Source organism: Maylandia zebra, linkage group LG16, assembly GCF_041146795.1.
Source record: "Maylandia zebra isolate NMK-2024a linkage group LG16, Mzebra_GT3a, whole genome shotgun sequence".
Classification (NCBI taxonomy): Eukaryota; Metazoa; Chordata; class Actinopteri; order Cichliformes; family Cichlidae; genus Maylandia; species Maylandia zebra.
In genome coordinates, this window is record NC_135182.1 from 5,944,733 (window position 1) to 5,972,071 (window position 27,339).

At 39.3% G+C, this 27,339-nt stretch overlaps 1 protein-coding gene across 1 annotated transcript in view; it reads left to right on the top strand.

Annotated features, from left to right (window-relative positions):
* The first annotated feature begins 18,532 nt into the window (after window positions 1-18,532).
* Window positions 18,533-27,339, top strand: part of rnf17 (ring finger protein 17) — a 38,649-nt gene continuing 29,842 nt past the window's right edge. Inside the window, exons 1-10 of the mRNA XM_004573029.6 lie at window positions 18,533-18,672; window positions 19,895-20,007; window positions 20,408-20,505; window positions 21,314-21,392; window positions 21,643-21,732; window positions 22,224-22,327; window positions 22,576-22,744; window positions 22,915-22,991; window positions 24,148-24,222; window positions 27,056-27,339. Coding sequence (XP_004573086.2) covers window positions 18,606-18,672; window positions 19,895-20,007; window positions 20,408-20,505; window positions 21,314-21,392; window positions 21,643-21,732; window positions 22,224-22,327; window positions 22,576-22,744; window positions 22,915-22,991; window positions 24,148-24,222; window positions 27,056-27,339 — 1,156 coding nt within the window. The 5' untranslated portion in view covers window positions 18,533-18,605. The remainder of the gene's footprint in view (window positions 18,673-19,894; window positions 20,008-20,407; window positions 20,506-21,313; window positions 21,393-21,642; window positions 21,733-22,223; window positions 22,328-22,575; window positions 22,745-22,914; window positions 22,992-24,147; window positions 24,223-27,055) is intronic.

Here is a 27,339-nt window from a genome sequence, read left to right on the forward strand (position 1 = left end):
TGTTTTACAGGATGATGCTGCTGGAGCGATCCGGCAGCCTTTCGTGGTGTTGTGCACAGATAGAATGAGTTCCATGTGTGGACGGCCGTGGCGGGGCCGGAGCTAGGGGCAAGTCATCATTGTCAGTATAAACAGGGAGGGTGTGGGCCTGATGTGACTGGCTCGTGTTTATCCTCAGACTAACAGACAGTGAAGGCTCTGGAAGAAAATGAAGGCAAATACATAAGGAATTAACTAATGCAAGAATTCCAGCTGATTCTCCACGCTGGGTTTCATTAATCCAGAAATGACAGAGCGCTAGTATTGACGTTCCCTACTTTGTGCAAATTCAACATCTGAGTACATCAAAGGATCCCGTGGTTATTAGGACGACAGTGTGTCATTGAACTTAAGGCAAAACTTTGGAGCTCAATAATGCACAGACGAAGAACCATCTATAAAATCCAGTAAGAGCTCACATCAAATAAGAAAATCTGTTCAAATAAATCACAGTCACTTGTGTCTGCAAAAAAGAAATATGTACGGTGGCCCTGGGAGGTCAAACGCACTGAAACTTAAGAATACACCAGCGAACAAAAGAAAAGGTGAATAAAACATAATGAAAGCTGAATAAAACACAGTCTAAGCAAAAAAAAAAAAGAAAGAAAAAAACTCAAAAAGCCACAACTGAAGGTAATTACAGAACAGTTGGAAAGGCGACCAAATCCAGTATCACAGCAAAGCGTGTAATAGACATTCCAGTCCACCGTGTGGATGTCACGCTTTGTCTATATAAGCGTGAAGTTGCAGCAAACTGCAGTACCAGCAGAGGTAGATAATTTATTTCAAGCCAACGTGAAAATAATTACAGGACAGTGTTTAAATAGACTTTTCTAACACATTTACATCTAAGTACATATTAGCCACTTAGCTTGAGATAGTTTAAAAGGTTTCTAGCATTGAAGGATGCTGCCACTTCATACCTTTCTTGGTCACTGCTGACTTCTTGCCTTATATTAATATATTAAATGCAGTATCTTAAGCATACGTGGAGAGGCAAAGTGTGTCTCTTACATGCTTTGCCTCGCACTGAGACACGCTAAAAAGAAGCGGAGGAATCGTCTGTATTGTGAGGAAGGAAAAAGATGCAGGTAATGTGTGTTTTGATTACATGATTCATATAATACTGTAGATACATGTCTATTTTTTAGCTATTTACAGTTAGCTTATTGCGTGCACAACTGTCCAGTCCAGTTAGCACCCAAAAACACTTTTGGGGTTTTAGTTTTGGGGGGTTTTTGGAAGCTTTTGCAGCATTTTTCCTATTTGTGGGTGTGTGGGTTTTGTTTGTTTGTTTGTTTTTTACTTTGCAGTGCATTTGACCTGTCAGGGCCACTGTAAATATGTAGCTCTACTTGGTTCAGTAAGTAACCACTGCTTCTAAAAGTATCTAATACTCACCCAGTGTAGGCTTGAGTCTGCAAAAGGTGTAAGGTGATAAGTTTTATAGCAGCTGCACTGAGCTGGATTGACAACATTGTATTTGAATGCTGACCTAAATTCGCAGGATGGAAAATATGAGCACATTAAAAATATTAGCATATTTGGAACAGATTTTGGAGCATGCAGCAGGCAGCGGGGAATCTGATAATGTAGCAGGACTTACTCGGCAGGTTTTAGTGGCGATCTGAATTCACGTGTTTTTGAAGCTCAAAAGTATAGTATTTCAAGTTAGTCACAGGTTTTCCCGAATCCTCTTCTTTTGATGCAATGAGAAGTAAAAGCATTTTAGTAATGTGTCTGTTTTCCCCACTAAGTATCTTGGTGTTGATCTTTTCATTATACTGACATCCATCCCTCTGAGTCATATTTACAATATGCTTGGCTGTGTGTATCTGCATGTCCATGCGTATTAATGCATGCATTAGTGTCACACAGCAAAGCATTGTGCCTCCCATCCTCTGTGCTTTAGTCAGTGTTGAGTGTGGAGCCTGGAGCAGGCAAGCAATAAATTGTACACTGAATTTAACATGAGGGGACGTCTAGTGGCATCATATTAGGCATGTTAGCTGTTACACCCGTGTCAGTGGGTGATGTGGACCCATTTATGGGAACATATGAATCATAAAAGGCATGGAAGAAAGAAATAACTGTGAGCTGCAAAGTAAGATGGAGCTCTTTTATTGAGTTTTAGGGTGTCTGACATTCCTAGCTTTCACCAAGAACAATACCTTATGTCTGATCACCTTGGTGACTTAAGCAAATTTACAAAAGAATACTTAAGGAGGTAAATATGGTATTATAATGACACAACCATTGGCAAAAGCTAAGAAAACAAACCCCATATTCTGTTCCTAATACAATAGATAAATGAATACATGGACTAATGGTGTCAGTCAAAACTACAATGGAAAAAAAACAAGTTCGACTTTCTACCTTTCCAACTTTTAAATGATATTTGTATTTCTTTGAATGCTATAATGTTTGTTACAGCATTCAGTGTTTTGTTTGTTTTTTACATTGTTTGACCCAAGAGGACAGGAGAGGAGAAAACACTGAGTACAAGAATATAAAACCACAAAGCTGACATTTCAGGAAGTCATCCTGCCGCCCATTTCCTTCAGATTACAAGGCCATGAGTGTGCCCGCGGCGTGGCGCCACACTTCACTGCCACATTAGTCTTTCTTCACCTCCGAGTCATTCATGCAGGTGTTTCGCTGCAGTCACTGTCACGGTTTATCGTGGCCCTGACTGACAAGAGGCGGGTCGGCTCTGTGTTAGAGGTGTAATTATTGCTGTGGGTTTAGGGGCTGATGGCATTGTTGTCATCATCTGTCTGCAGTGACACAGACGGATGAAGGGCAATAACAAAGACTCACTGTCTACCAAAGTGAAGAGGGGAGAAGAGGACAACTGTACGGTATTTTAGAAGGATGTTTGTGGTGACAGCAAGAAAACAAGTGAATTCCAGCTGTACTTTGTTACATACAGAGTTGTTGTTGTTTGTGTGTGTGTGTTTGTGTGTAACTGCTGTTGTGCACATGGTCACGAGGACCTGCCTTCCTTACTGGAACACAAAGCAAATGTGGCAAGCAGTTATAGCAAGAGTTATAAGTGGGAAATAAATGGAGGTCGAGAAAATTTCTTCTGAAGTTATGGAGACACGAATGTGTGTGTCCTCGACCTCATTTGTGCTTTGATACTTTTTTTGAATTACTAACATGCCAACACTGATCTCACCTAATCTTTATTCAGTTCCACTTAAACCCACAACAAATCCAACACCGTTCACACTACCCAAATTATCCTATTGGGATAATCTATATAATATTAATATTATTAATATAGACCAAGCTCTATCAGATTTATGCTCTTCATACTGGACTCTGTGCTTTCCACTAAGCAGTATTTACATGTGTCATTAGTGAGTAATGACAGAAAAATGTGCGAGGTCAGTGGTGAAAAAGTGTAGTTATTAATCAGTGAACATAAAGCATGAATACAGTGAAGCCTATTTCACAGTCCCCCCCTGCACACAACATATTTCATGTTGCTACATAGGAACCAGAATAGATGCATTAATTACCTTCTTAGGCTTTTTGTCTTTATGCGCTCACAACGCCAACTTTCCTCTCATTTGTCTTCAACACTCCCAATTCTGGCCCAGGTGAGTGTGTGTGTGTTTTCTGTAAGTCCCAGGCTATTTAAAGCAACAGTTTGATGATTAACAGAGTTTCATGTGCTTTCAGTATACACTATAGTGACAAATAGTGGTTTTAACAGGCAATTCTAACCTGATCCTTTTAGGCTTTTCCAAGCAGTGCTTTGAAGCAGCTCACCACTTCATAGGAAAATAAATGGTGACGGTAAATGCCTGCCAACAAGCCCAGGTGTGTGTCATCTACCCCAATTCTGCCAAGTAAGGGAGATGTGTGTGAGTCACGACTGCGATGTGCGAGAGCATTAGTAACTCAATTTTCATTGCCAGCAGTAGTTAGTTTGAAGTGCAGCTCTTTCAGCACTCTTAAGCCAACTTCTGCAAAAATTAGATGAGGTTGAGGAGCTTCCTTATATGAGACCTGGTGTTCTTGTCGGTTCAGATGATTTAATTTTTACATCCTTAAAAAGAACATTTGGAAGACTCGATGTACTGTTAAAAACTATGTTTGAAAATCAGAAGTGAATACATGAAGCACAGTCCCCTTTATTTGTTACACTTAAAGACATACACGCACATGAAGGACCTGATTTGCTGAGTCAAAGCATTTTAACTGTATCAGGCAGGCATGAAACAAAATCACAGTTCATCAGCGCAGTATGTCTCGCTGTTTCCTGCCAAAGTATTTCTGTTTTAAATTCTCTTGGAGTCACCCGAGCAGCTGTTCCTCCATCTGATTCATGCAGGAATAATGAAGGTGGAAGAGCGGCACTTCTGTGTATGCCAAAGACCTGAATGTGGAATGCATCCTGGCTGAATCATGTCTCCTGACAGATGTCACCTCTTGAAAAACAAAAATCTGTCAGCACTACATCAACCAGAAGGCAAAACCGATGACGTTAAGCTTTACATTGGGACCAGATTTTTCTTTTCCTTTTGTCTTTTGTATCCTTGAGAGTCCTTTGGGTCCTGAGGTCATTCATCTCTTTGCCCTTGAATGCTTTGCTTCTTATATTGATTTTTATTTATTTTTATGCTGATTTTTTCCCTTTTTTCCGTGTGAGCTTACCTGCGATAACTTCTGGACACTTGTAGATCATTAGGACTAGAGTGTTCTTAACAGAAACAGCAACATTTTATGGTTACCTTATCCTCAGCGCTCCGTGTGTCTGTGGCCTAGACACAGCTGAAGCCTGATTACAGCGTCTGGGCACCGAGCAGCCTCAATAGCCTGGAAAGGTGCTAACCGCTAGGCTAACTAGCAACAAGATGCCTTCCCTCTCCACAGATGACTACCACAGCCTCCTGCAGAAGATTGCAGTACTGGAGACAAAAATTCATCGCTTAGAAGTAAACGTGGAGGTAAATGGACTGTGTGGAAATGAAACAACCTTGCCTTTGATTCAAAACAATGGCGATGAGCAAGCTAGTACACAGCTAAGGAGCACAGATAACATGACCAAGAAAGTAGACTCTGTGCATTATTATAAATCCTCAAGTGATAATCCCCCCCTAGACTGTCTTGGTGCAAAACCAAGACATAAATCATGTCTCCTGGAAGGGGGAGGACGTATCACAGGCAGGGCACAGCGAGCTGAAATCTCTGAAACCGACTGGCCTTCACTTCCTACGAGACAGAGAAGCTCTTCTACCCCTGTATACGGGAGGAAACAGGACTGGACAACCATGAATAGGAAGGTTAACAACAAACCTCCAAAACAACTGAATGTGAAACTGCAGAACAGATTTGCTCCACTATCAAAGGACCCTGGATCTATATCGGACAACCATCCATCTAAAAGCAGCGAAATAAGGTCTGAAAATCTGTTGAAAAGTGAAAGGCCACAGGGAAAGCTAAAGGCTAGGCCTGAAACTCTGATTGTGGGTGACTCTGCCGTAAAGGATGTACAAAGGATGTGCGGTAAGAACACTAAAGTCCTCTGCTTTCCTAACGATATGGTCAACAACCTGAAGGAGAGAATTCTTCAAATTGCAGATGAATATCCAACTGTGACAAACATTGTTCTGCATACAGGGTCAAACGATGTGTCCAAACAACAGTCGGAGGTTCTGAAACGGGACTTTACTGGATTATTAAATACTGTAAACTCTCTGAATGCAGCTGTATTCATCAGTGGACCTGTACCGCCGGTCAGAGGAGGAGACGAGAGATTCAGCAGGTTGTTTACACTGAATAAATGGCTTATATCAGCATGTGCTGACCACTCAGTGCACTTTATCGACAACTTTAATATTTTTTGGGAACGCAGGCATCTGTTCAAAGCAAATGGATTTAATTTTAACAAGTCAGGGGTGAAACTGTTCACCTCCAACTTGTTTTATTCCATACGTCATCCATCCGTGCTTGGTGCCAAGGCTGAGATAAACGAGGAGTTATCTCATAAAGAGGAACAAACAGTACTCCAAGAACAGACAAAGCCCAGCAGAAACCTTGAGGAGGAGCTCCATTTGCCCCCACCCGGGAAGAGCCTCAGAAAGGAGAGACATCCATGGCATCTGAGGAAGAGCCTCAGAAAGGAGAGACATCTAAGGCAAGAAGAGGGGTCCCTATTTGCCTCCAACTCTCTCAACAACACCAACGACCAGGACAAGGGACCACGACCTTCCCCAGTCCCCCAAATCCCTGACAGGCCATCACCCTCCTCCCCCTCCCTTTCTCCCTCCTCCCCACACCTGAAATTCACTGAGGAGATGATGGAGCGGGTCAATGCTGGGCTCAGATCTACCCCCCGTCCCAATCCCTTTTTGTCCCCCATAAACCCCCCACCAGAGCGGCCAAAGGTTCGCCATCGAGCCCCACCCTCAACAGAGCAATCGAAGTCACATTGCCCAGCCTCGCCCCCCTTAGTTCCTCTTCATGCCCTGTCTCCGCAGTCTGATGCGTGATGTGTGAAGGGTCCGGGCTGTGAGGATTATGGCAGTGATGACTTTTCCCAGGAGAAGCTGGGACCCTGTTTACTAGAAGGTTTTAAAATTTCTGTACTTTTAGGTGACAGGAGACATGTGGCCTGGTCAAAACACAGAGAGCTGCACTCTAAAAGATCTTTAAACATAGTAAACATACCTTGTGTGCCACAGACTGCTCCCAAACACGAGGGGACAAGTAATACCTCTAAAACACTTAAGTTGGCTTTATTAAACATTAGATCTCTAGCTGGGAAAACATTTTTAATTAATGATTTAATCACTGAGCACAGCCTTGATTTTATGTTTTTAACTGAAACTTGGTTGGACCAAAGTAACAGTGGAGCTGTTCTCATCGAGTTACTTCTTAAAACAGAATAATTGCTACGATGCCTTCCAGTCAGGTTTTAGACAGAACCACAGCACTGAAACCGCTCTGACCAAAGTGTTTAATGACATATGTCTGAATACAGACAGTGGAAAAATGTCAGTCCTAGTTTTACTGGATCTCAGTGCAGCATTTGATACAGTTGACCACAACATATTACTCAAACGACTGGAGAACTGGACAGGTCTTTCAGGAACTGTACTAAACTGGTTCAAAACATACGTAGAAAACAGGAAATACTTTGTATCAATAGGTAACTTCACATCTGAGCAGACAAGTATCACATGTGGAGTTCCCCAAGGTTCCATCTTGGGACCCCTTCTGTTTAACATCTACATGCTCCCACTGGCACAGATTATAAACAACAACAAAATAAACTATCACAGCTATGCAGATGACACACAAATATATATCACAATGTCACCAGGAGACCGAGGCCCTGTACAGGCTCTTGGTAAATGCATTGAGGAAATCAATGACTGGTTGTGCCACAATTTTCTCCAGCTAAACAAAAACAAAACTGAGGTAATAGTCTTTGGCGCCAAAGAAAAACGATTACAGGTCACCAGAGAACTTCAATCTATACATCTAAAAACCACAAACCAGGCGAGAAATTTGGGTGTAGTGATGGATGCAGACCTAAACTTAGAAAAACACATTAAGACAATAACAAAGTCAGCTTACTATCACCTCAAGAATATATCAAGGATAAAAGATCTGATGTCTCAACAGGACCTGGAAAAACTAGTCCATGCATTCATCTTTAGTAGGCTTGATTACTGTAACAGCATCTTTACAGGTCTACCTAAAAAATCAGTCAGACAACTACAGCTCATTCAGAACTCTGCTGCTCGAGTCCTCACTAAGACCAAAAAAGTGGACCACATCAGTCCAGCTCTGAGGTCTTTACACTGGCTGCCTGTCCGTCAGAGGATAGACTTTAAAGTTCTGATGCTGGCCTATAAAGCTCTGAATGGTTTAGGACCAAAATACATCAATGACCTCCTGACCCAGTATGAACCATCCAGATCCCTCAGGTCATCTGGATCCGGTCTTTTATCAGTTCCCAGAGTCAGAACCAGACACGGAGAAGCTGCATTCAGCTTTTATGCTCCGTATATCTGGAACAAACTCCCAGAAAGCCTCAGATCAGCTGAAACACTCAGTTTATTTAAATCCAGGTTGAAGACTCACCTATTCTCAGCTGCATTTGAATAAAGCACCAAATCCACACTTTTAAGCTTAAATTTCAAAACTTACATTTAACTACTGATTTTATCTACTGTTCTGATTTTATCTGTTTTGATTTTATATACTGTTGTTTGTTTGTTTGTTTGTTAATTAGTTAGTTAGTTTATTTGCTTGTTTTAATCAATTTTAAATCATGCTTTTTATTTGTTCTTGTTTCTAATGTCTCTGTAAAGCACTTTGAATCACCTTGTTGTTGAATTGTGCTATACAAATAAACTTGCCTTGCCTTGCCTTTCAAAGCAGGATTATAATACTGTGTTAAAACCTAGGGACCACTGGCAGGAAGATCGGAGCAGATTTTTTATTATGCAGAGAGACGAAGCTTGACAAATTAAATATACCCCTTTCATAGCAGGCTTCTTGATTTGTCAGAGCAGTAAACGCGTAGGTGAAACCAATTTTGTTAATTATTCCATCAAGCGTCCCAGTGAGCCAGCGTTTACAACACAGAAACCTGGAAGCAACCCAGCTCAAAGGAATGCAGTAATTTTAATGTCATTAGTATCACCTCTTCCTGCTGTGACAAATCGAGAGCACATTCCATTAACTGTACTACCATATTATTTACTGTGCCAGAAATGATTTAATGTGTCCCAACATTTAGTGTGTCAAACGTAGTATGCTAAAAGTGCGGAATGTCCAACTTCATTGGGTCATATTTTGTTGCAGCACACCAGAGCACTTTTTATGCATTCTGCCCAAGTATCATTTGCAACAGCTATATGTCTAGTAGGGCTCAAAGTTAATGGTACGATGTTATGATGAAGTAGTGTGTCCTAACTTTAGCAATACTGTTAGTACAGCAGTACTTTTCAAGGGCAGCTGCATCATCATCATCATCTTTATTTATAAAGCACTTTAAAACAACCACAGCTGACACAAAGTGTTGTATATTGGAACTGTAAAATAAAATTACATGAGATATAAGTAAAAACCAAATAAAAGAAGAGTGAAATCATTAATTAAATAACTGGTTAGTTTATTTTCACCACATTTTACTTAAATTTAAATTTAACTAACTCAAGCAAACAGCTGGAAAAGTCAAAAATCATGTATAAAGATTTCTGTGATGTCATCTATTGTTTTCTGGGCTATTGTTTTAAATCAATCTTAGTCTTTTAAGCAGACATCAAAATGTATTTTGTAATGTGTTATAGATTACTATTCTAAAAGAAATGCAAGTTACCTTTCTTTTCACCTGTAACATGTCCTGAAATGCACTGTCAGATAATTACCAGTTAACAGTATAAACCTCATGCTACAGTCACACACACTGGCACAAATCCCTGTACGACCGAGGACGCATGTACCATTGTTACAGTGTTTCAATTTAAACACAGAGCCAACAACACAAAGCAAAGCTGAGAACCTGCCTAAAGAGACTGATGCATTCACCACACTGATTCAACAATACAAACATGTAGAGTAAATATATACAGTCCAAATAAAAACACTCGTTAGGCTACATTTAAAGACATGCAAGCAAGGAAAAGCATTTGTATTACATCAGACATTCATAAAATATTTTATCAGCATAGTGTGTTTAAATAAAAAAACAGATCTTTACTACTCCCCACCATAAGGTGGGAGGGGTAAAGTGGCAAAAGTGGGGCATGAAACCTGAAAAGAATTAATGTTACATGGTAAGTGTAAGAATTGACTAAAAACCTTAATATTACCTTAACTAAACTTTAATGTGTATAATTCTATTTTACATTTATTTTTGACCAATTTAAGGACCTGTTGCCTGATTTGAGCCTAGTTCTGCCTCTTGCCTCACAAGAGTAAAAAGTAAATATGAAATAATCGTTGTGCATCATTTAGCAAACATTTGTTTCAATTGTTGATGAAATCTTTGCATTATGGCTGATGGATGTAACTGTTTGAGTGCTTCATTAATGGTTTATTGCTTATAGTTGTATGCTCCAACAAATATCTCAAACAGGTATATTTGGTGGGCTAAACGTTGTACAGTTTATGTGCTGCAAACCAGACGTTGTTCAACTTCTTCACCCCTTCTATCGCCCACCCATGAAGACCAAGACTCTCAGAGCCTCTGTCACACCCAGGGCAGCCGAAGCACACCATCACACTTACACATGTTCTCACTCACACAAAAAACATTTCTCCTTCACGCAAACTCCCACATAGATCCAAATCCTGTGTGCCAACTGTCCCGAATTCCAAATATTGAGGATGAGTCCAAAGCAACAATGGTCCAAAAGAGTTTGGTCAAACAATGATTTTATTGAACACACGCGTGGGGAGAGGTACACTGCAACACACTCAGCATAGGTCTCCGCCCAAAAATACACTTCAGAATGCTTTTAATATATCAGGGTTCCGCCCCTTCATGCGTCAGATAAGAATATGACATGCATCAGTTACAGTTAATGATTACTAGAAAGCTAAAAACAGACAGAGAAGTTCCTCTTTTCATCACATTCTTCCATACATTGCAGTTTGTTTCGCCCTTCAGATGGTCCCTGGGGACTTACAATTTTCTTGACTCTTCTTCTGTCACTCGTTACTAGGCAAACTCAAATGCAGTTAGAAGCTAAATGAATTCCAGGCCTTCAGCCTGGCCTATCTTTTAAAATCATTTGTGTTTGTAAGCGTGTATGCTTTTAACCTTCTGCTGCTCCAAGTCACTTACACAATAGATCGTCGCGCCAAAGAAGCTTAAGACCTTAAATAGACTGAGCATCAACTCTTCATGAGCACTATTTGCAATGTGTGTATAAGATGATTATAGCCGCACCTTTAATAAAAGTTTTAGTCTAATGCCAGTGGCTTTAATAAACATTTTAATGCAATGCTATTGATGAAAGCTGTTTAGCAGTTAAATATTTTCTTTATTCCCACACAACCCTATCCTCACCCTGACAAATGTGCCATATCAATGCTGAGAAGCAGGTCAAGCATTCTGTAAGTGCAGCAAAGTGAGATAATTACAACACAGACTGCTCACAGCTTCCTATTAAAGCACGCGGCCCCATCCGCACCCAAAATGATACAGCCCCCTCCACCCACCACACACACACACCATCCCGCAACTTAAAACATCCTGTTTTGCAGAGGACAGTGGCCTCTGGTGCAAAAAGCTAAGTGGCAGAGGTGCTGAGCTCTTGTTTTTCTTTTTCCTTTTTTTCTTAGGATGGACAGGTCATGAAATGCTTAATGACAGACCAGTAAGTCAGTATGGCTAACAAGATGATCTTTCATTTTCCCTCCCTCTCCCAAATCCTTCTCCTTGATGTGATTTTTAGCTGGTCTAAAAACTATGCCAGCTTTCCAAGTCACTCCCAATGACTGGTACCCATTCATCCACCGCCTACACCTCCTAACTACGTCTTTGAGCATAAAGGATTAAGGTTTGAGTGTGAAGAGAGCATGACCAAGTGTACATGTGAACGAGTGCAGGTGATCATGTGTATGAGTAAGGAGGATGGAAGAAATAGGGAGAGGCAGCAAGACTGAGGAAGGGTGACTAAGGGTTCATAGACATAGACACTAAGCCTGACTTTGAGTTGTTTTTAACAAGGGCTTTTTGGGATTATCTGGTTCTCTCTTAAGAATAGCTGTGCACTGCTGACACTAGTGTTATAGTACAACACCGCAGATTCTACTGTGCGCAGTTTGAACAGAAAAACGAATTCTGCAGAACAATCCTGTAATAAAAACTACCTAGTTTATTTAAATCATGATTGATTATGATCAAATTTTAAAAGCTATACCAAATATACCAGTTGGTTTTCAGTCACTGAGCCTTTAGACTGTGCTTCACATCAGAAGCATCTTTTTTCTACATTTAAAGGGTTGCGCATTGTGAATTTGTGGGCTGAAACTGACTGTCGGTAAAGAGTTCTACTGTAAAATCCGGACAAAATTTATGACAAAAAGTGGCCTGTGGCCTGTATCAGTATTACATATGTACCTGCAAATCATTATGCCGTCATGTCCTGAAGCACAGTGCACACTTTAACAGAAACGTTCCTGCAAATTTGTCCACCTTCCACTAAAGAAAAGTCAAATTAGAGGGTTGTTGCTTTGATACAATGCCGAAGCAAAGTTATTAGTAAATAATGTCGAATTAGAGCAAGTTTCGGATACAAAATTTCTGGGTGTGATAATAGATAACAAAATCTGCTGGAAACCTCATATAAAGTATGTACAAGCTAAACTGTCAAGAAGTGTCTCCATACTGAGTAAAGTTAAATATTTTTTGCCTTCCAAATCACTCCGGGTACTTTACTGTTCACTTATATTGCCATATTTGGAATACTGTGCGGAAATTTGGGGAAACACATATAAAACTTCACTTCAACCAATATGTAAAATTAAAAAAAAAGCAATCAGGATAATTAGTAAAGCTGGATATAGAGACCATACTAACGCCATGTTTTTGAAATTAAAAATATTGAAGTTTATGGATCTTATAAAATACAAAACGGCAAAAATTATGTATAAAGCTAGATACAATATGTTACCAAGAAATATACAGAGGATGTTCTATGACAGAGAAGGAGACTATGAACTAAGGGGTAAATTGAATCTGAAGATTCTTAAAGCACGGTCAAATGTTAAAACCTTTTGCGTAACTATTTATGGAGTAAAACTGTGGAATAGCTTTACTGCAGAATTACAGCAATGCTCAGGAATTGGCAAGTTCATAAAGACACTTCGAAAATTACTCTTGGAAGGATATGATATTGAAAAAAGACAATCACCCATTGTATGTATAAATATGTCAACTCGTATTTAAATTATAAATATCGTGCCAGCCTTGTTGATATAAGTTTTCTTGTGTATTGTGTGGAATATGTGATGAGGAGAATTAGGTAAATATGTGGGATTAATAAGATGTTGAGCAGGGGTAGGAGTTAATAAGTATGTGCATACTTCTTCCTACTCCTTTTCAGACCAGACAACTGTTATCTCATGTTAGACGAATGTGTTTTATTTTATTATATTTTTCTTGTTTGTCTGTACAAATACGTGTGTGTGTGTATATCTACACATATATTCATATTCGTAAATGAAAATACATGTAGACGAGTATATATTGGTTTTTTTGTTTGTTTTATGATGTCTGAAATAAATAAAGATACAAATACAAATACAAATTACAATCACAGAAGCAACTCTTCAGAACAGCTCTTAAGTAGAGCGATCTAAAAAACACAACAGTGGCAGAAGTAGTACAGAGGGGTGCAAGGACAATACATAAAAGGGAAGATATGTCCACAGTTATGGGTTTTAGTTTTAAAGGTCAGAGTCATGAAATACACCTTGTAAATATAGCTGATAAATGGAAAGAACAGTCTTCATGTCTCCTAATGAGTATGAACTCTACAAATACACAGATCAGCCCAAAGAAAAAGGCTAAAGACTAATGTTTGTTGTCTATAGTTCTGGTCAAAGTTTGTGGATCAGAGAAAATCCAAAATAAATCAAAACTTGTTTTGGGGTTTTTTGGTCACAAAAGGTGTATTGTGTGCAATCATTCCACCCTGGAAAAATGTCTGATGGGCTGGTCTTAGCATTTCAGAAACTACTGAGCTACTGGGATTTTCCCAATCTCCAGAGTTTGCAGAGAACGGTCGGCAAAAAAAAAAAATCCAGTGGGCAACAGATCTCTTGGCAAAAATTGCCTTGTTGATGTCAGAAGAGGGAGAATGGCAAGACTGCTTCAGGCTGATAGGGGAGCAACTTAATAACCAGGGTATGAAAAAGATCATCTCCAAATGCACAACAACGTTAAACCTTGAAACAGATGGGCTACAGCAGCAGAAGACAGCACTTGGTGCCACTCCTGTTAGCTAAGAACAGGCAACTCAGGCTACAGTTTGCATGGGCATACCAGAACTGGACAATAGAAGATTAACAAGACATTACCTGGTCTGATGAGTCTTGACTTCTGCAGCAACATGTTAATGGCAGTATCAGAATCTGGTTTGACCCATCCTGCCTTGTATCAAAAGCTCAGGCTGTTGTTGGTATAATAGTGTGGGCAATATCCTCAGCATACTTTGGTCCCATTAGTACCAGTTGAGCATCATCTAAACACCACAGCTTGCCTTGATGCATGCGCAATCATCCAGGTAAGTAAATCCCAAAAGGTTGATCCTGTTTATGTGGATGTCGCATTTTCAGTGGGAGAAAACGTTTTGTTACTCATGACTTGTTCAGTCTCAGCTGACTGCAGCTTTCCCCAACCTTATAAACAGTACATTTGCACAATGACTGAAACCAGCCCACTGACAGAACAATTGTCTGTGAGGTAAGTACCTATCATTAATTATACCATTATACCTGAGTATTGGTGATGACCATGTCTATCCCTTTATGACCACAGTGTGCACATATCCTGATGGTTTGCTTTTTTGTTGTTTTTTTCTGGTTATTCAGCATACATCTAACTACTTATGAAAAACTTAGTAATGCTAGATTAAAAGGGAGAAGTCAAAGTGTTCCTGCAGTAGCTTAGACGATGACCTTAAAAGGTTGCTACTGAAAGTCTCTGGAAGCTGTCAATTGGAAATCTGTAAGCGATGGATATAATGTGTCCATTTTGAGAGTATTGTGAACAAATGTGAAACACTCCCCACCCCCTGTATCATCATCATTATGTGAATTTCTGCGGTCACTACACATAAAAAAGAGCAGCCCTATTTCTGTTTGTTTCAGCTGACCTGAATCTAATTGTAACAGCTATATTCAGGCATATATCTGCCAGTCAAAAACAGAAATGGACTTTGTCAAGGCCAAAAAACATTATGCACATGTAAAAAAAAATGTGCATATCAAAATACATAAAGCAGTATAACCTTTCAATAATTAAAGCATATCTCTTGGAGTATTATTCTACCTAATGGGATAGCCGGTCTTTCTGTGGCCAGACAAAGAAATTACAGGAGGTACAAGGAAGCGACTGTCATTTGGCATCGCCTCTGCTCTTTTCATGCTTTGACCAAGTGGCCTGCGGGGGTCAACCACTTAAATCCTTGCTTTGGATGTCTACTGACCTTTCCTTGTTTTGTTTTCTTTTTTTTACTCAGTCGGTCAGGACCCAAGTGGAGGGGGTAGTCGGGGTGGGGGGGGGTGGAAATTAATGGTTCAGTGGGGCTTCCTCAAAGATTAAAAAAAGATAAGAGGTTCCTTGGTAGAAAAAAAATCTATGATACTTCCTTAAAAAAAATCTATATGCCAGATGACTGCATCAAGATCAATGGTTTTGTTTGTTTCGACCGACTGATTTTTAAAGTACACGTTCTGAGTCCAGTAACATCAATACTCTGACCCGGTTTACCCTTAGAATGAAAGACACAAGCAGGATGGGGTGGTTTGTGTTTTCTTTTAATAAGACCTTTGAAGTACACACAAATAGACTGCTTTCTATAGACATCATCTTCTGTCGCATGAAGTGACCCACAATAACCGATTTGGGAAATAGCCGAATAACAACAATAAAGTGAGCTGATGGTTGTTCAAGGCTTGTTTGAGGCATCTCGCTAGAGCTAATAAGACAGCAAAGCTTAATTAAGAGCATCATTAATGAGTGAGTGATTTGATAAGGTTTTGGGGGTGCAAAAGGGTTATTGTTCCTAAAGAAACACGAGGAAAATCACCCGAGGACGGGAAGTGACCCACATTTAGGAAGAGGAGCGATGGGGGGACAACCCCCATTCCCCTATCTGGCACCCCTACATCCTCCCCTGGGCAGCCTGCTGATTGGTTCATTACTTGCGGTAAACACAGTTACAACCCCCCCGCCACAGTACATACACATATATGCACATATAGCCGTCCCTGCCCCCTTCCAGTCTGCCTATTATCATCCTGACCGATGTTCAGATTCCTTCAGTCGTCAAATCAGACTCATCATATTCTCTCTTTTTTTTTTTTTTTTTTTTTCTTTTTTTTTGGCCTGTCCCGTTTGGCTCTTTTGCCATCAGAATTGTTGTCTAAAGGCAAAGAAAGATGCCCAACGGATTTACTTTACCAAACTGACCATCCCAGCCTTGCCGTAATGGTCCATTTGATTCACCTTTTATTGTTTATTTTATTTTCACTTAATGAATACGGGACAGACTTGACTGGGGGAAAGAAGGGGAGAAAGAAAGAGGGAAAGAGAAACAGCTGAGAAGAGGGACGGGGGAGAAGGGCAAAAGACAAAAACCAACAGAACGGGCAGAGAAAAAAAAATCATCATATTCTCTTCATCGATTCAAAGTGCAGAAAGGTAGAAATATTTATTTGTTTGGTAGAAAGTTTTGAAAACCTGCTTGCAGACAAAGAAACAATGTAAAAAAAAAGAAAGAAAAAAAAGATTCTTTCAAAGAAAAAGAGATTTCATTTTTCTTTGGTCACTCTTGTAAAATGAAAGAAAAATAATGAAGTACAAATAACTTTGCAAAGAAATGCAGAGTTACTACAAACACTGACCATTAAAAATGCAATTTCTTTCTTTTCTAGAGTGTCTCTTTTGTTTTCTTAATTTAAGCAATATTTAAACACTATGTCAGATGCACTTGTAGTGCTACACATCCTTGAGCCAGTGTTAACTGATCTTGGATCTTGGATATTCTCCTGACTCCAGGTGTTTTTATATCCCTGCAGGCTTGTGACACCTCAAAGGTGATCTGCTTTGACTTGAGATCAAAGTTAGGAGATGCATTAATTCAGACACTTACAGAGGTGGGAGTTATGCTAATAAAAAACATGTATTTCATGTTGTTGTTTGGAGGTGAATCCTGCCAGCTCGTGATGAAAAGTCCCTCTTCATGCGCTGCCATTTTATTCCGCCCTTAATGGACCTGGAAGGATACTCTCTGAAGGTTACATTTTGGCAATGTTGCATACCAGATGATTTACCTTTACCATCTGATGTCTCTGCCTCTCTGCTCTCCACTGCCTTGTCACTCCCAGTTACTGCTGCTTCACTGAGTAGCTTGCCATTGTCCTCGGGCAGCGGTGCTGCTGGCAGCTGTGCTCAGATGGAAGAAGGGGCAAAGTGCTGCCATTAGAATTGCTGTGAAGACTTGAAAATCGGTTCAAGAGAAAACAAAAGAATACATAATACAGCAAATAAGAGGAATACATATTGTGAGAGAAAATACAGAGAAAATACAAAGAAAATACAAGAGATGGGTGAGAAATTCAAAACATTAAAAACAAAATTATACAGATTCATATTATTCCAACTTATGCAGTTTGTACATTCAGACCTGTGAAACACATCTGAGCTTCCAGTGGGTATTTAAGCATTTTTCAAAACATCCACACACACCAGAGATGGGAGATGATGAGGTAACTTCACTAAGAAAGACAAGGCAGGAGAGGAAGAATAGAGTCTGCCCAGTGGCATTTGATAAACCAGAAATTTTAAGCCTACATGTAATTAATTCATATTATTTTAATATAATAAGATTATTATTTGCTTGACCAGAGTGAAGATGCTAAATCAGTACAATTTTTTTAACACAAGCATTTGTCCTTATAATTAAGCGAGAAATCTCCCCAATGTTGCCACCTATGACACACACTTATCTGTAATGTTTAACCTAGAGGGATGACTAAAGGGATAAGAGCAGATCTATGGGGATATTCACAAGGGTGAAATGCAAATGGTCACTCCATAATCAGTCTTTTTAAATTACTTTAGATAAGAAGAAGAAAGAATGTCAAAGAGTGTATCTGCGCAAACACAAGAATATATTTTTCCAACTCGTCCGTTACGACTCTGCCTTAATCTTTGGTGCCCCCAAGTGTTCACAAAACGTGTACAAAATCAGGACTCAATTTTTCAGCCTTATTGCCTCAAATTGTATGTCTAAGGTTTATATTTCAGTAGTTGCTGATTAAATAGCCAATGAGTGAATTCGATCTCTATTTTCTCATCTATGGTTTAGATTTGATTTCACAAAATTATACAGTTTTTATAAATATTTACTTTTCCTAGAATGGATGTGAACTTGTAAGGTAATTTTGACTCAGGCTTGGAACAATAAGGGTTAAGTAGATAGTTTTACAAAAATTTGGCAGGAAGTTTGGCACTAGGTTGGTTTTACTGCTAATGATTTGAAGAAAATTGAAGTTTCCGCTATTTAGCAATTACTTTTGGCTATCGTTTTGCTTCTTTGTAATTATTATTATTATTATTTTATATTTACTCTATATGACTCTAAAAAGTGACTGCCTGTCTTATATAATGGATATTGATGCAACAGAGCATTAAAGCAATGTAGTAAATTAATAACGGTTCTGTAAATAAAAGTGTTTCATCACTCAATGACGCAATGAACATGCCTGGGCAGTAAACGCACCTGCACCGTCACGTGACAAAGAAAAACTGGAGAACCTTCTCGATAAATCAGTTTAGGGAAGGCAGTTCAACAAGGATGGACAGAGGCGAAAACCACAGCGCTGCAATTTGCAAGTTATGTGGGGAGGCCTTCACGCTTCCTGGTAGGGGTTTTAAAATGTTTTTCTTACAATTTAATACTCGTTAACACACGTTATACCGTCTTACATGACGGTATAACTTACTTCTGTTCGCTAGCTAGCAGCGGTATCAGTTAGCTAAGTTAGCTAATTATGCAAATTTGTTCATATCAAACTTTGCCGAAAACCGCTAACTGCAAACTTATGAATTTTTCAGAATGTGTATTCTTCTGTCATGTAGCGACCTAAGAAAGAACTAAAATTGTCAAGTATATTGACCGAGCCCGTAAAATTTTTTTAATTGGGACAAGAGAAAAACATGTCTCAAATTTTAAATTTTAATAAGTTAAAGTTCGTAGTTACGTTTTCCATATGGCGTTATAAAAACCGGTATAGAAACCGGTACAGAAACGCCCTTCAAATATGCTATGACTGTTGGTGTTGCATAGCTTGTCCACCAGATGGCACTTTGCAATCCTGTTGGCAGTATTTCATTACTGTAATGGTCATGACACATACAGCTTCTATGTTTTTTAAAAAACAGTATTATTATACATAATAATTCGTTTGATTTCATATTCAATGCGATGTTTCACTCTCCATTTGCTGTTGTTTCACGTGTCATAATCGACCTACGTTGCCCATAAATAACTTCATCGTCACCAAAATATGTATCCGCAACGTAATTTTGTTCGAACTTTGTTGAAAAGGGCCACACTAGTTGTTGTACTAGTGTAATGTCACAAGTACAACAACCTGCTGAGCAGAGCTGACAGAAAAAGAAAATCAGCTGATATATCAGATTTTTAAATATATTTCGGTATCTGTCTTAGTCGACCACACGTAGTTTGTCAAAATTGGTATTACTCCCAGATCACGTTACAAGTGTTGGTGTGTCCTAGCACAGAATAGCTCTAAATTCATTTAGACCAATACAAAGTTTTAGGTCATAAATCAGCTGCAGTTGTCCATATTTAACCTCTGGATTAGTTGCATGTCATTTAGCTAAACATTGTCTTAAAAAAACTTAACTACAATGTTTCCTGTTTCATTCATTTTTGAAGTACTGTGTCCAGAACAACTAAGCTAAATTTGGGTAAATTACAGACTAATGTATTCAACCAGTGATAACATTTTGTTATGATAAGATCTCTGTATTTTGATAATATATCTTTTTAAGATCAAAGATCAAGGGAACAAAAACAAAGTTTATCCCTTTTTTTTTCTTTTTTCTTTTTTCTTACAGAGGATGATATCCCCGGCAATCTCCCCCGTGTGCTTTTATGTGGCCACATCTATTGCACATTTTGCCTGCAGTCTCTTGAATGTGACAGTGTCATCAGATGTCCGGAGTGTGAGGTAAAAATTGTCTTTCCATTCAGTGGAGGCCGCAACTCAGTTGTTGACAGTAGCAAATTTAAAAGGATCACTTTCATCATAGATTACTAAATTAGTGGCTTATTAATTTGTAAAGCACTTCACGTATAAATGTGAAATGATTACTTTCCTTAAGGGTAGGTGTAGATGTGCAAGAAATGCTAGAAACACATGGCTGTTGTCTGTTGTAATGTCACTGGATATTTTAGTAGTTTTACATAACACACATTGTGTTCGAACAGACCGAAAGTAGCTTTTTCTTTATTTTTTTTTTCAAGCTAAATCAGCAACAGTTGCTATTGATGTGGTTTTGCATCAAAGTTCTTCATTGCAGAAAAAGTCAAAGGGTGATTGTAAGCTATCAAATTGATCCTCCCTGCAGGTTGTGTCCACTCTTCCCGAAGGGCAAGTGTATGGTCTGCAGGAAGACAGCAGAATCATAGGCCTTATCTACACTACTAAAATGAATAAGATGAAAAGGTAAGATGCATCTCTGACTATTGAGCTAACCCACTGCTGTATCAGAAGTTGAATGCTAGATTAGATGAAACTTTATTAATCCCTCGGGTGGGTTCCTCCGGGAAATTCAGTGCTGTTAAGAATTTTGCCTCCTCTGCATGTAATGAATGTGCCATAGATTTTACAGTATCATTAGAGAGTCTTTATTCTCCCCCTGAAGGGAGGGAGTATGTTGTCAGTTCAGTTTGTTTGTCTGGTTGTTAGTAGCCTAGCTCCCACAGTTTTCAGTTGCCCCACCCTGGGGCGCCTCTGTCAGTGTGCCCCAGGGTGACTGTGGCTACAGTGTAGCTTGTCATCACCAGTGTGTGAATGGGTGGATGACTGGATGTGTAAAGCGCTTTGGGGTCCTAGGGACTAGTAAAGCGCTATACAAATACAGGCCATTTACCATATTATTTTCAAATTTTGTGTGACAGTAGATACCAATACCAGTTCAAGCTGATTTATTTTGGTGAAAATCAGGTGAAGGGCACACCAAATGTGAAAATCAGTAAAAACTTTATATTACCCACAGTTTTTAATAGATCATCTTCAAATTTCACATCAATATAATAGGACTTAGGTGACATAAGTACCTAGGTTGACAGGGCATGGAGAGAGCTGTACAACACTTTTTTTTTGTTTTTTTTTCTTCAATACAATGTCACAATGATGCCATAAAAGGCTGATGTCATCATTTTGTAAAAACAACATCATAAAATATGAAGTTGAGCTCTCTGCGTACTCTTGTTATGATAAATTTTCTGGTATTTCTCTTCTTAAACCTCAGATGTGACAAATCAAAGAATCGCAAAAAGAACAAGGCATCACCATCCACAGACACTCATGTCAGCTCTGATATGGAGCAGGTAAGTTTGGGTGAGGTTAGTAGTGGAGAAAGAAAGTTGTTTTCTCATCGCACATTGACACATTGACTGTGTTAATGCAGCATGTTATGTGAGATGACATTCAAGCATAGCACTACATGTTTCTTTCTCAGGTTACTGGCATAAATATTTGATTTATTCTCATTAGTACATGCTTTTAGTACTAACCACGAATGACTGGGAAATATTTAATAATTGTTGAATTAAAATTTCTGATGCTGATCTTTTCTAGCCAGCTGATATTGAGAAGATTCAGAAGACTGTAGATGAGGCATTGGCTCAGGCTGCAGAAACTCTTGCCCAGCTTGTGCACATCCATGAGGTAAAAGCTGCATTCCATACTTGTCTTTTTAAAAGTGGAAGCTGTCTTAAATGAAAACATCCAAAAATCCCTTTCTTATATACCACACCTGAAACTGATTTCATAGTTGACAGTTGCAAAAGACCCCCCCCCCCCCCCCCCCCCCCCCCCCAAAAAAGGAAAAAACAAATGTAATGCTTAAAAGCTCACAACTGATAGAGCAAATCATAACTAATAAGGTTTATTAGCAATAGGTCCTTAACATTGATTTTGTGGGTTAAGTGTTGCTCCCAAGTCTTTGAATGATAACTTAGGCAAATTGTGTTTTTTATCTTTTATACGCCGCCTTTATATTTTAACAGTGTCGTACAACAAGATAAAAACAACCTGAACACATGTTGTAGAATATTATCACTAACTGTTTGTTATTTAACATAACATTAATTATAATACAAAAAATGTTCTTTGAGACTGTTGTTGGATTTGCAAATAAATGTTTTTCATTTGTGCAGACACTGACGACTGGTCTGGAAGAACAAGTGAAGAGAGAGGTAGCTCGGCTGGAGATGGAGATCAAGCAAGCTGCAGACAAGGCTTTACATGCTGTTCAAAACTGGTATGGATGTTAAAGTCTCAAAATGTAGTTCAATAGAAAGGCTTTGTAATGATATCCTGTGTTCACCTTTGGAAAAGTGGTTTATCAGAGTTTCTTAAGAGCTTGAAGAGAAGGGGACTGGACTTCTTTAAAAAGAATTTTTTGTTGTTGTTTTTTTGGTTTTTTTTTTAAGGTTTTTCATCCAAGAAACATCTTTAGGTTTTTTTTGTTGTTGTTGTTTTTACTTGCTTTAAAAAAAAACAAAACAGGAAAGACTCACAGATGAGCCAGCTGACAGAACTGGAGACAAAATTCTCATCCAGCCAAGCAGCAGTGCGCCACATCCAGGAGCGAATAAAGGCATTGGAGATTGCCATGCAGATGGCCAGAAAAGTGCGCTGTGTCCCCTTTTTGGAGCAGTACTGCATACTAAATAAGGTGTTTGTTATTCTTACATACATCCTGACAGATTCCTCCTCACACAGTATATGTCAAATTCTGTAAAATTTGTAACAAATTGATGTGACTTCACCTGCTGCTTTAATAATTTATAGAAAAGAAGACAATATAGTGAATTCTGAAATATGCTGATTCTCTTTGAATAATAGGTATTAGAGACACTGCAGGCTCCAGTGGATGACCAGTTGATTGATATGAAATGCATTACCATGGGGACTGGAATGAGGTTTGTTATTGTTTGGTTTGTAGGGGACATATATAGAACACTTCGGTCGTGTCCAAATTCATGGGCTGCATCCTCCTGAGGACGCATTTGTTGACCGATTACGTCACAGCGACACGCCGAAGGCTGTCCAAATTCGTAGACTCCTCCGAATGTAGCCGACAAATGCGTCCTCCTTTTCCCCTAATTTGAAGGATGGGTCGGGTGTGTCCTTCGTGGCCCACCATATCCCAGAATTCATAGCGTGGCTCAGCCAATTCCAGTTTTCAACAATGGCGGCCGCTACTAAGTTTTAAAATTACTCTTATTAATCTTTCTGGGTCACAAAATAAGCTTTTAACATATTTTCAGGTGAGAATGTGGGTGTGTAAACTTCAAATATCTGCTCTGTTTATCAAGACATCGCATATTTGCAAAAGTGCGGCAACGTTTTCGGAGACGTATGTTACCCACCAGCTCGATAGCTAGCCGGGAGCTCAGGGGTCACTGAAGCTGCCGAGAACGGCACAACTCCCGGCACATCATTTTCAGATCACCGCGGACTTTCGCAACTCAGGTTAAACGTAATATAAAAGTCACTTAGACAACCTAAAAATGTTATTGTTTGGCTTTTTTCAGTGTTTTGTTTGTTCGTGAGTAAATCGGTTTGGCTGAGATTAAAGTTATTAGATTAGATAAAATAAACGTTTATTAATCCCCCGGGTGGGTTCCTCCTTGGTTTTCACACAGCTGAATAAACGTCAAACAGAAAACTGATCAAACAGAAGTGTGAGATGGTTGAGAATTTACGCCAGTGTCCTGTCATATTTTAGATAGCAAGGAGCAGACGGCTGAGTTTATTAAACTCCACCGAGACAGCGGAGTTTAATAATCAGAAGGCTAGACCGTCCAATTCCACAGCCGTTTACTTCCGGCCTACCAGATCTTCTGAGGACCTGGCCCACGTAGACCGCGAAGGCCCCTCAGCAGGATGCAGCCCATGAATTTGGACATGACCTTTATACATGAAACAAGTTCTTTACTGTCTTCCCAATAGTATATTGACATATTAAAATAGTAACAATAATGTGTGCAGGAAAGTGCGGGAGTCTGAGTGCATGAGTGATATACTTTTATCTCTACATATTTTAAAACTGGGATATCTATGTATGTGTTGCAGCTGTGTTTTCCAGTTAGAGTGTCTGAATGGGAATTTAGCATTGTCCTTGAAGATGGAAGTCAGCGACCCAAAAGAGTGAGTGTTTAATTTATCCCTTATAGATTTCCACTTGTATTCATTATTCCCTTTCAAGTGATTTAAGATTTGTCTTACCTTTTTTGTTTGTTTGTTTGAGCAGTTGAGAAAAGAATTGTGCCATAGACTTCTATATGCAGAATATACATTAATTACAGCTAATGGTCTTGTACTTACTAACTTGTACTTTACCATACATAACTGTGCAAGTCTTAAGTCACCCTTCATCTTTTAAAAATATTTTTATTAGGGAAAAAATGGGGAAATGGTTGCAGAGATTTATTAAGATGTGTAAACATGTGCAAATACAGTAAGCCCAAAACTGAGTTCCTACAATTTTAACGAGTTTGAAAGTCAACATTTGGTTCAACCCCCTTTATTCTTTGACACTGCCTAAGCTATTCTAGGCAGCTTTCTGGTTATACCTTTAAGTAGTCTTCAGGAATAGTTCTTCAGGCTTCTGGAAAGACATCCAAAGCTCTTCTTTGGATTTTGGCTGCCTTACTTCTACTTTCTGTCAATTCTGCCTCTGGTCAGGCCAAATTCATGACTCATTCGTGGTGGGCTGAAATGTATTCTTTTCCACACTGGCAATGTGTTTAGGGTTATTGTTATGCTTTTAAATGCCAATCAGAAGCTTTCCCAATGGTATTACGTGATGGTGGCATTTATAATAGACCTGTTGCCGCTGATTTTCTGTCCAGTTTTTGGTTAATTTGGCATACCCCAGCTTTTTCTCAGTTTCCTCCACTTAAAAAATGGTTCTTGACACCCACACTTCAACTGAGACCATTTTTGATGAGTCCTTGGTGAACAGTAGATGGGTGAACTGGAAGCCTAGATGCCTTTCTCCAGTCCTTTTTCAAATAATTGCTGGATTTTTTCCCCCCTATTTTATAAGGACGTGACTTTCAGATACTGTTCATCTGCTATACACTTTTTTTCCTAAGGTCTCACGCATGTCTTGGTCCCTCCAGTGATGCATAGAACATATTATACTACAACCTGGTATATACCAGGTTAGGGCTGGGCGAGATATAGAGTTTTTTTAAAATATCGATATATTTTCATGCGAGATATAAGATGTGACAATATCGTTTATATCGATATAGTCTATGTTACGTTATAATTATACTTGTTGAGCCGCAGGTTTGCCTCTTTCGTCCACTTTTGTCTCTACGCTGCGTTACTCGGCCTCGCCTCTCCTTCACTAAACACAACTCCCCCTCCTCCCCCATAGCTTCACCTGCAGGCAATGACAAGATGAAAGCGGAAAATCTCCGTTAGCGAGTTACCGCGGATCGCTCCGTGCGTGGGGCTGGACGGCGTCAACGTGTTAGCGAGCTAACCGCGCTAACGAGCTAACCGCGCTAACGACATGCAGCCCACAGGGGCTGCACGGCCTAAAATCCTTTCATTTTCTCAAAAATCGACAGTGCGCCTTATGTATGAATTCTGGTTGTGCTTACTGACCGCGAACCGATTTTATGTGGAACACAGCGCTCAGCAATCTGTCAAAAAAATGTTTTAATATGACTTTGCTAAGCTACGGAGCTGCATCGCTTGATGGATTATCGGAGGATTACGGCTACCGAGGAGGAGCCTCGCGGAGTGATACGTACTGTGCTTCAACATAATATTACCGTACTGTGTGTGTATAAGGACCACAAATGGCACCTGTTCAGAGACGTGGTGCAGCTGTGAAATCTGTCTCTTTGTTGTTATGCTCAGCGTCTATTAGTTTGCATTTTGACTGCACAATTGTGAGCTTTTTGTTATGCACAAAAACAACATTGTTTTATTTTATTTATGGACCATGATTATTTAATAAATGCTGATAATTTATTTTTGAGTAATTTCTTCATGTACATCCACGCTGTATGTAAATAAAAGTGCCTGTGTGACATCTGGGACACAGTGTGACTAAGAACTCTCTTTTTGTTCTTAACTTATGGCTTTAAAAAAAAAATATCGAGATGTATATCTTATATCGCCATCCAGGTAAAAAATACCGAGATATGAATTTTGGGTCATATCGCCCAGCCCTATACCAGGTTGTAGTATAGTATTTTTACAATAATAGCATTTTAGGACTTGCCTTGTTATCTTTGGCATTTCTTTTCATAGATTCAGTTAAAGAAATAAAGAAATACAATTGTTCAACAGGTAACAAAGTCCCTAAAGATACAACTTCAAATCGGTTCTTTGCTAACTGCTATCTGTTATGTATGGACACAACACTGGTTCATCTCTCTTTAGTTAGGTGCTTTTTTTCCTTTCTTTTTATCTTTTAAATGGTTGGTTCATAGGTTTAATGTTAAGTTGCTCAAGCAAAAAATTTACCCTGAAAATAGGCAAGTAGAAGGACTGGGCTGAAACTAAGCAAAGAGTGGACAACGTTCAAAGAAAACCTGTGAAAAACCTTCACAAAGCCTGGAGAACTACTGCTGAATACTTAAAACCCTACATGAAAATCTGGCTGTTTGAAAGCAAAGCATTACTGTAGTAATGCTCTGTGAGTTTTATTTGCAGCACAATGTATTAGTAAAGGGGTGGTAATGTGCTACAATAGGATTGTGTTCAAATACGTGGTTGTTCTGTTGTCAAAGCCCTTTGAGGTAACTGTTGTTGTGATTTGGGTGCAATATAAATAGAATTTATATGGCATTAAAACATATACACATTGTGGTTACACATATGTAAGTACACATATATCCTGAAATATGGGCAAAAGAAGATTCAATAGAGATTCATTAATTTTCAGTGCACTGCTGGTGCCATCTGTATTGCCTTTAATTTTTGAAGGCATGTTAACTTGTGACATTTGTTGTAGCCTGGCTCAGTCCCCACCCAAAAGCTACCAGCCAGGCAGGTTTGGTAGAAAGTCTCACTTGAAACGTCCAGATGGCAGAAACAGCAGGTGTATTCCACGCAGTGACAAAATCCACACCCCACCAAAGCAGCGCCAGCAGAGTCCAAGAGCTAACAGTCCATCATCACGAGGCTCCTCTCCAAGCCCAAGATCTCGTTGCAGGTTCAACCTTTCTCGCCACAGCTCAGCTTCAGACCTTGGAAGCCCAGATGTGATTATTGAGGACTTTTTAGATGAGGGACAAG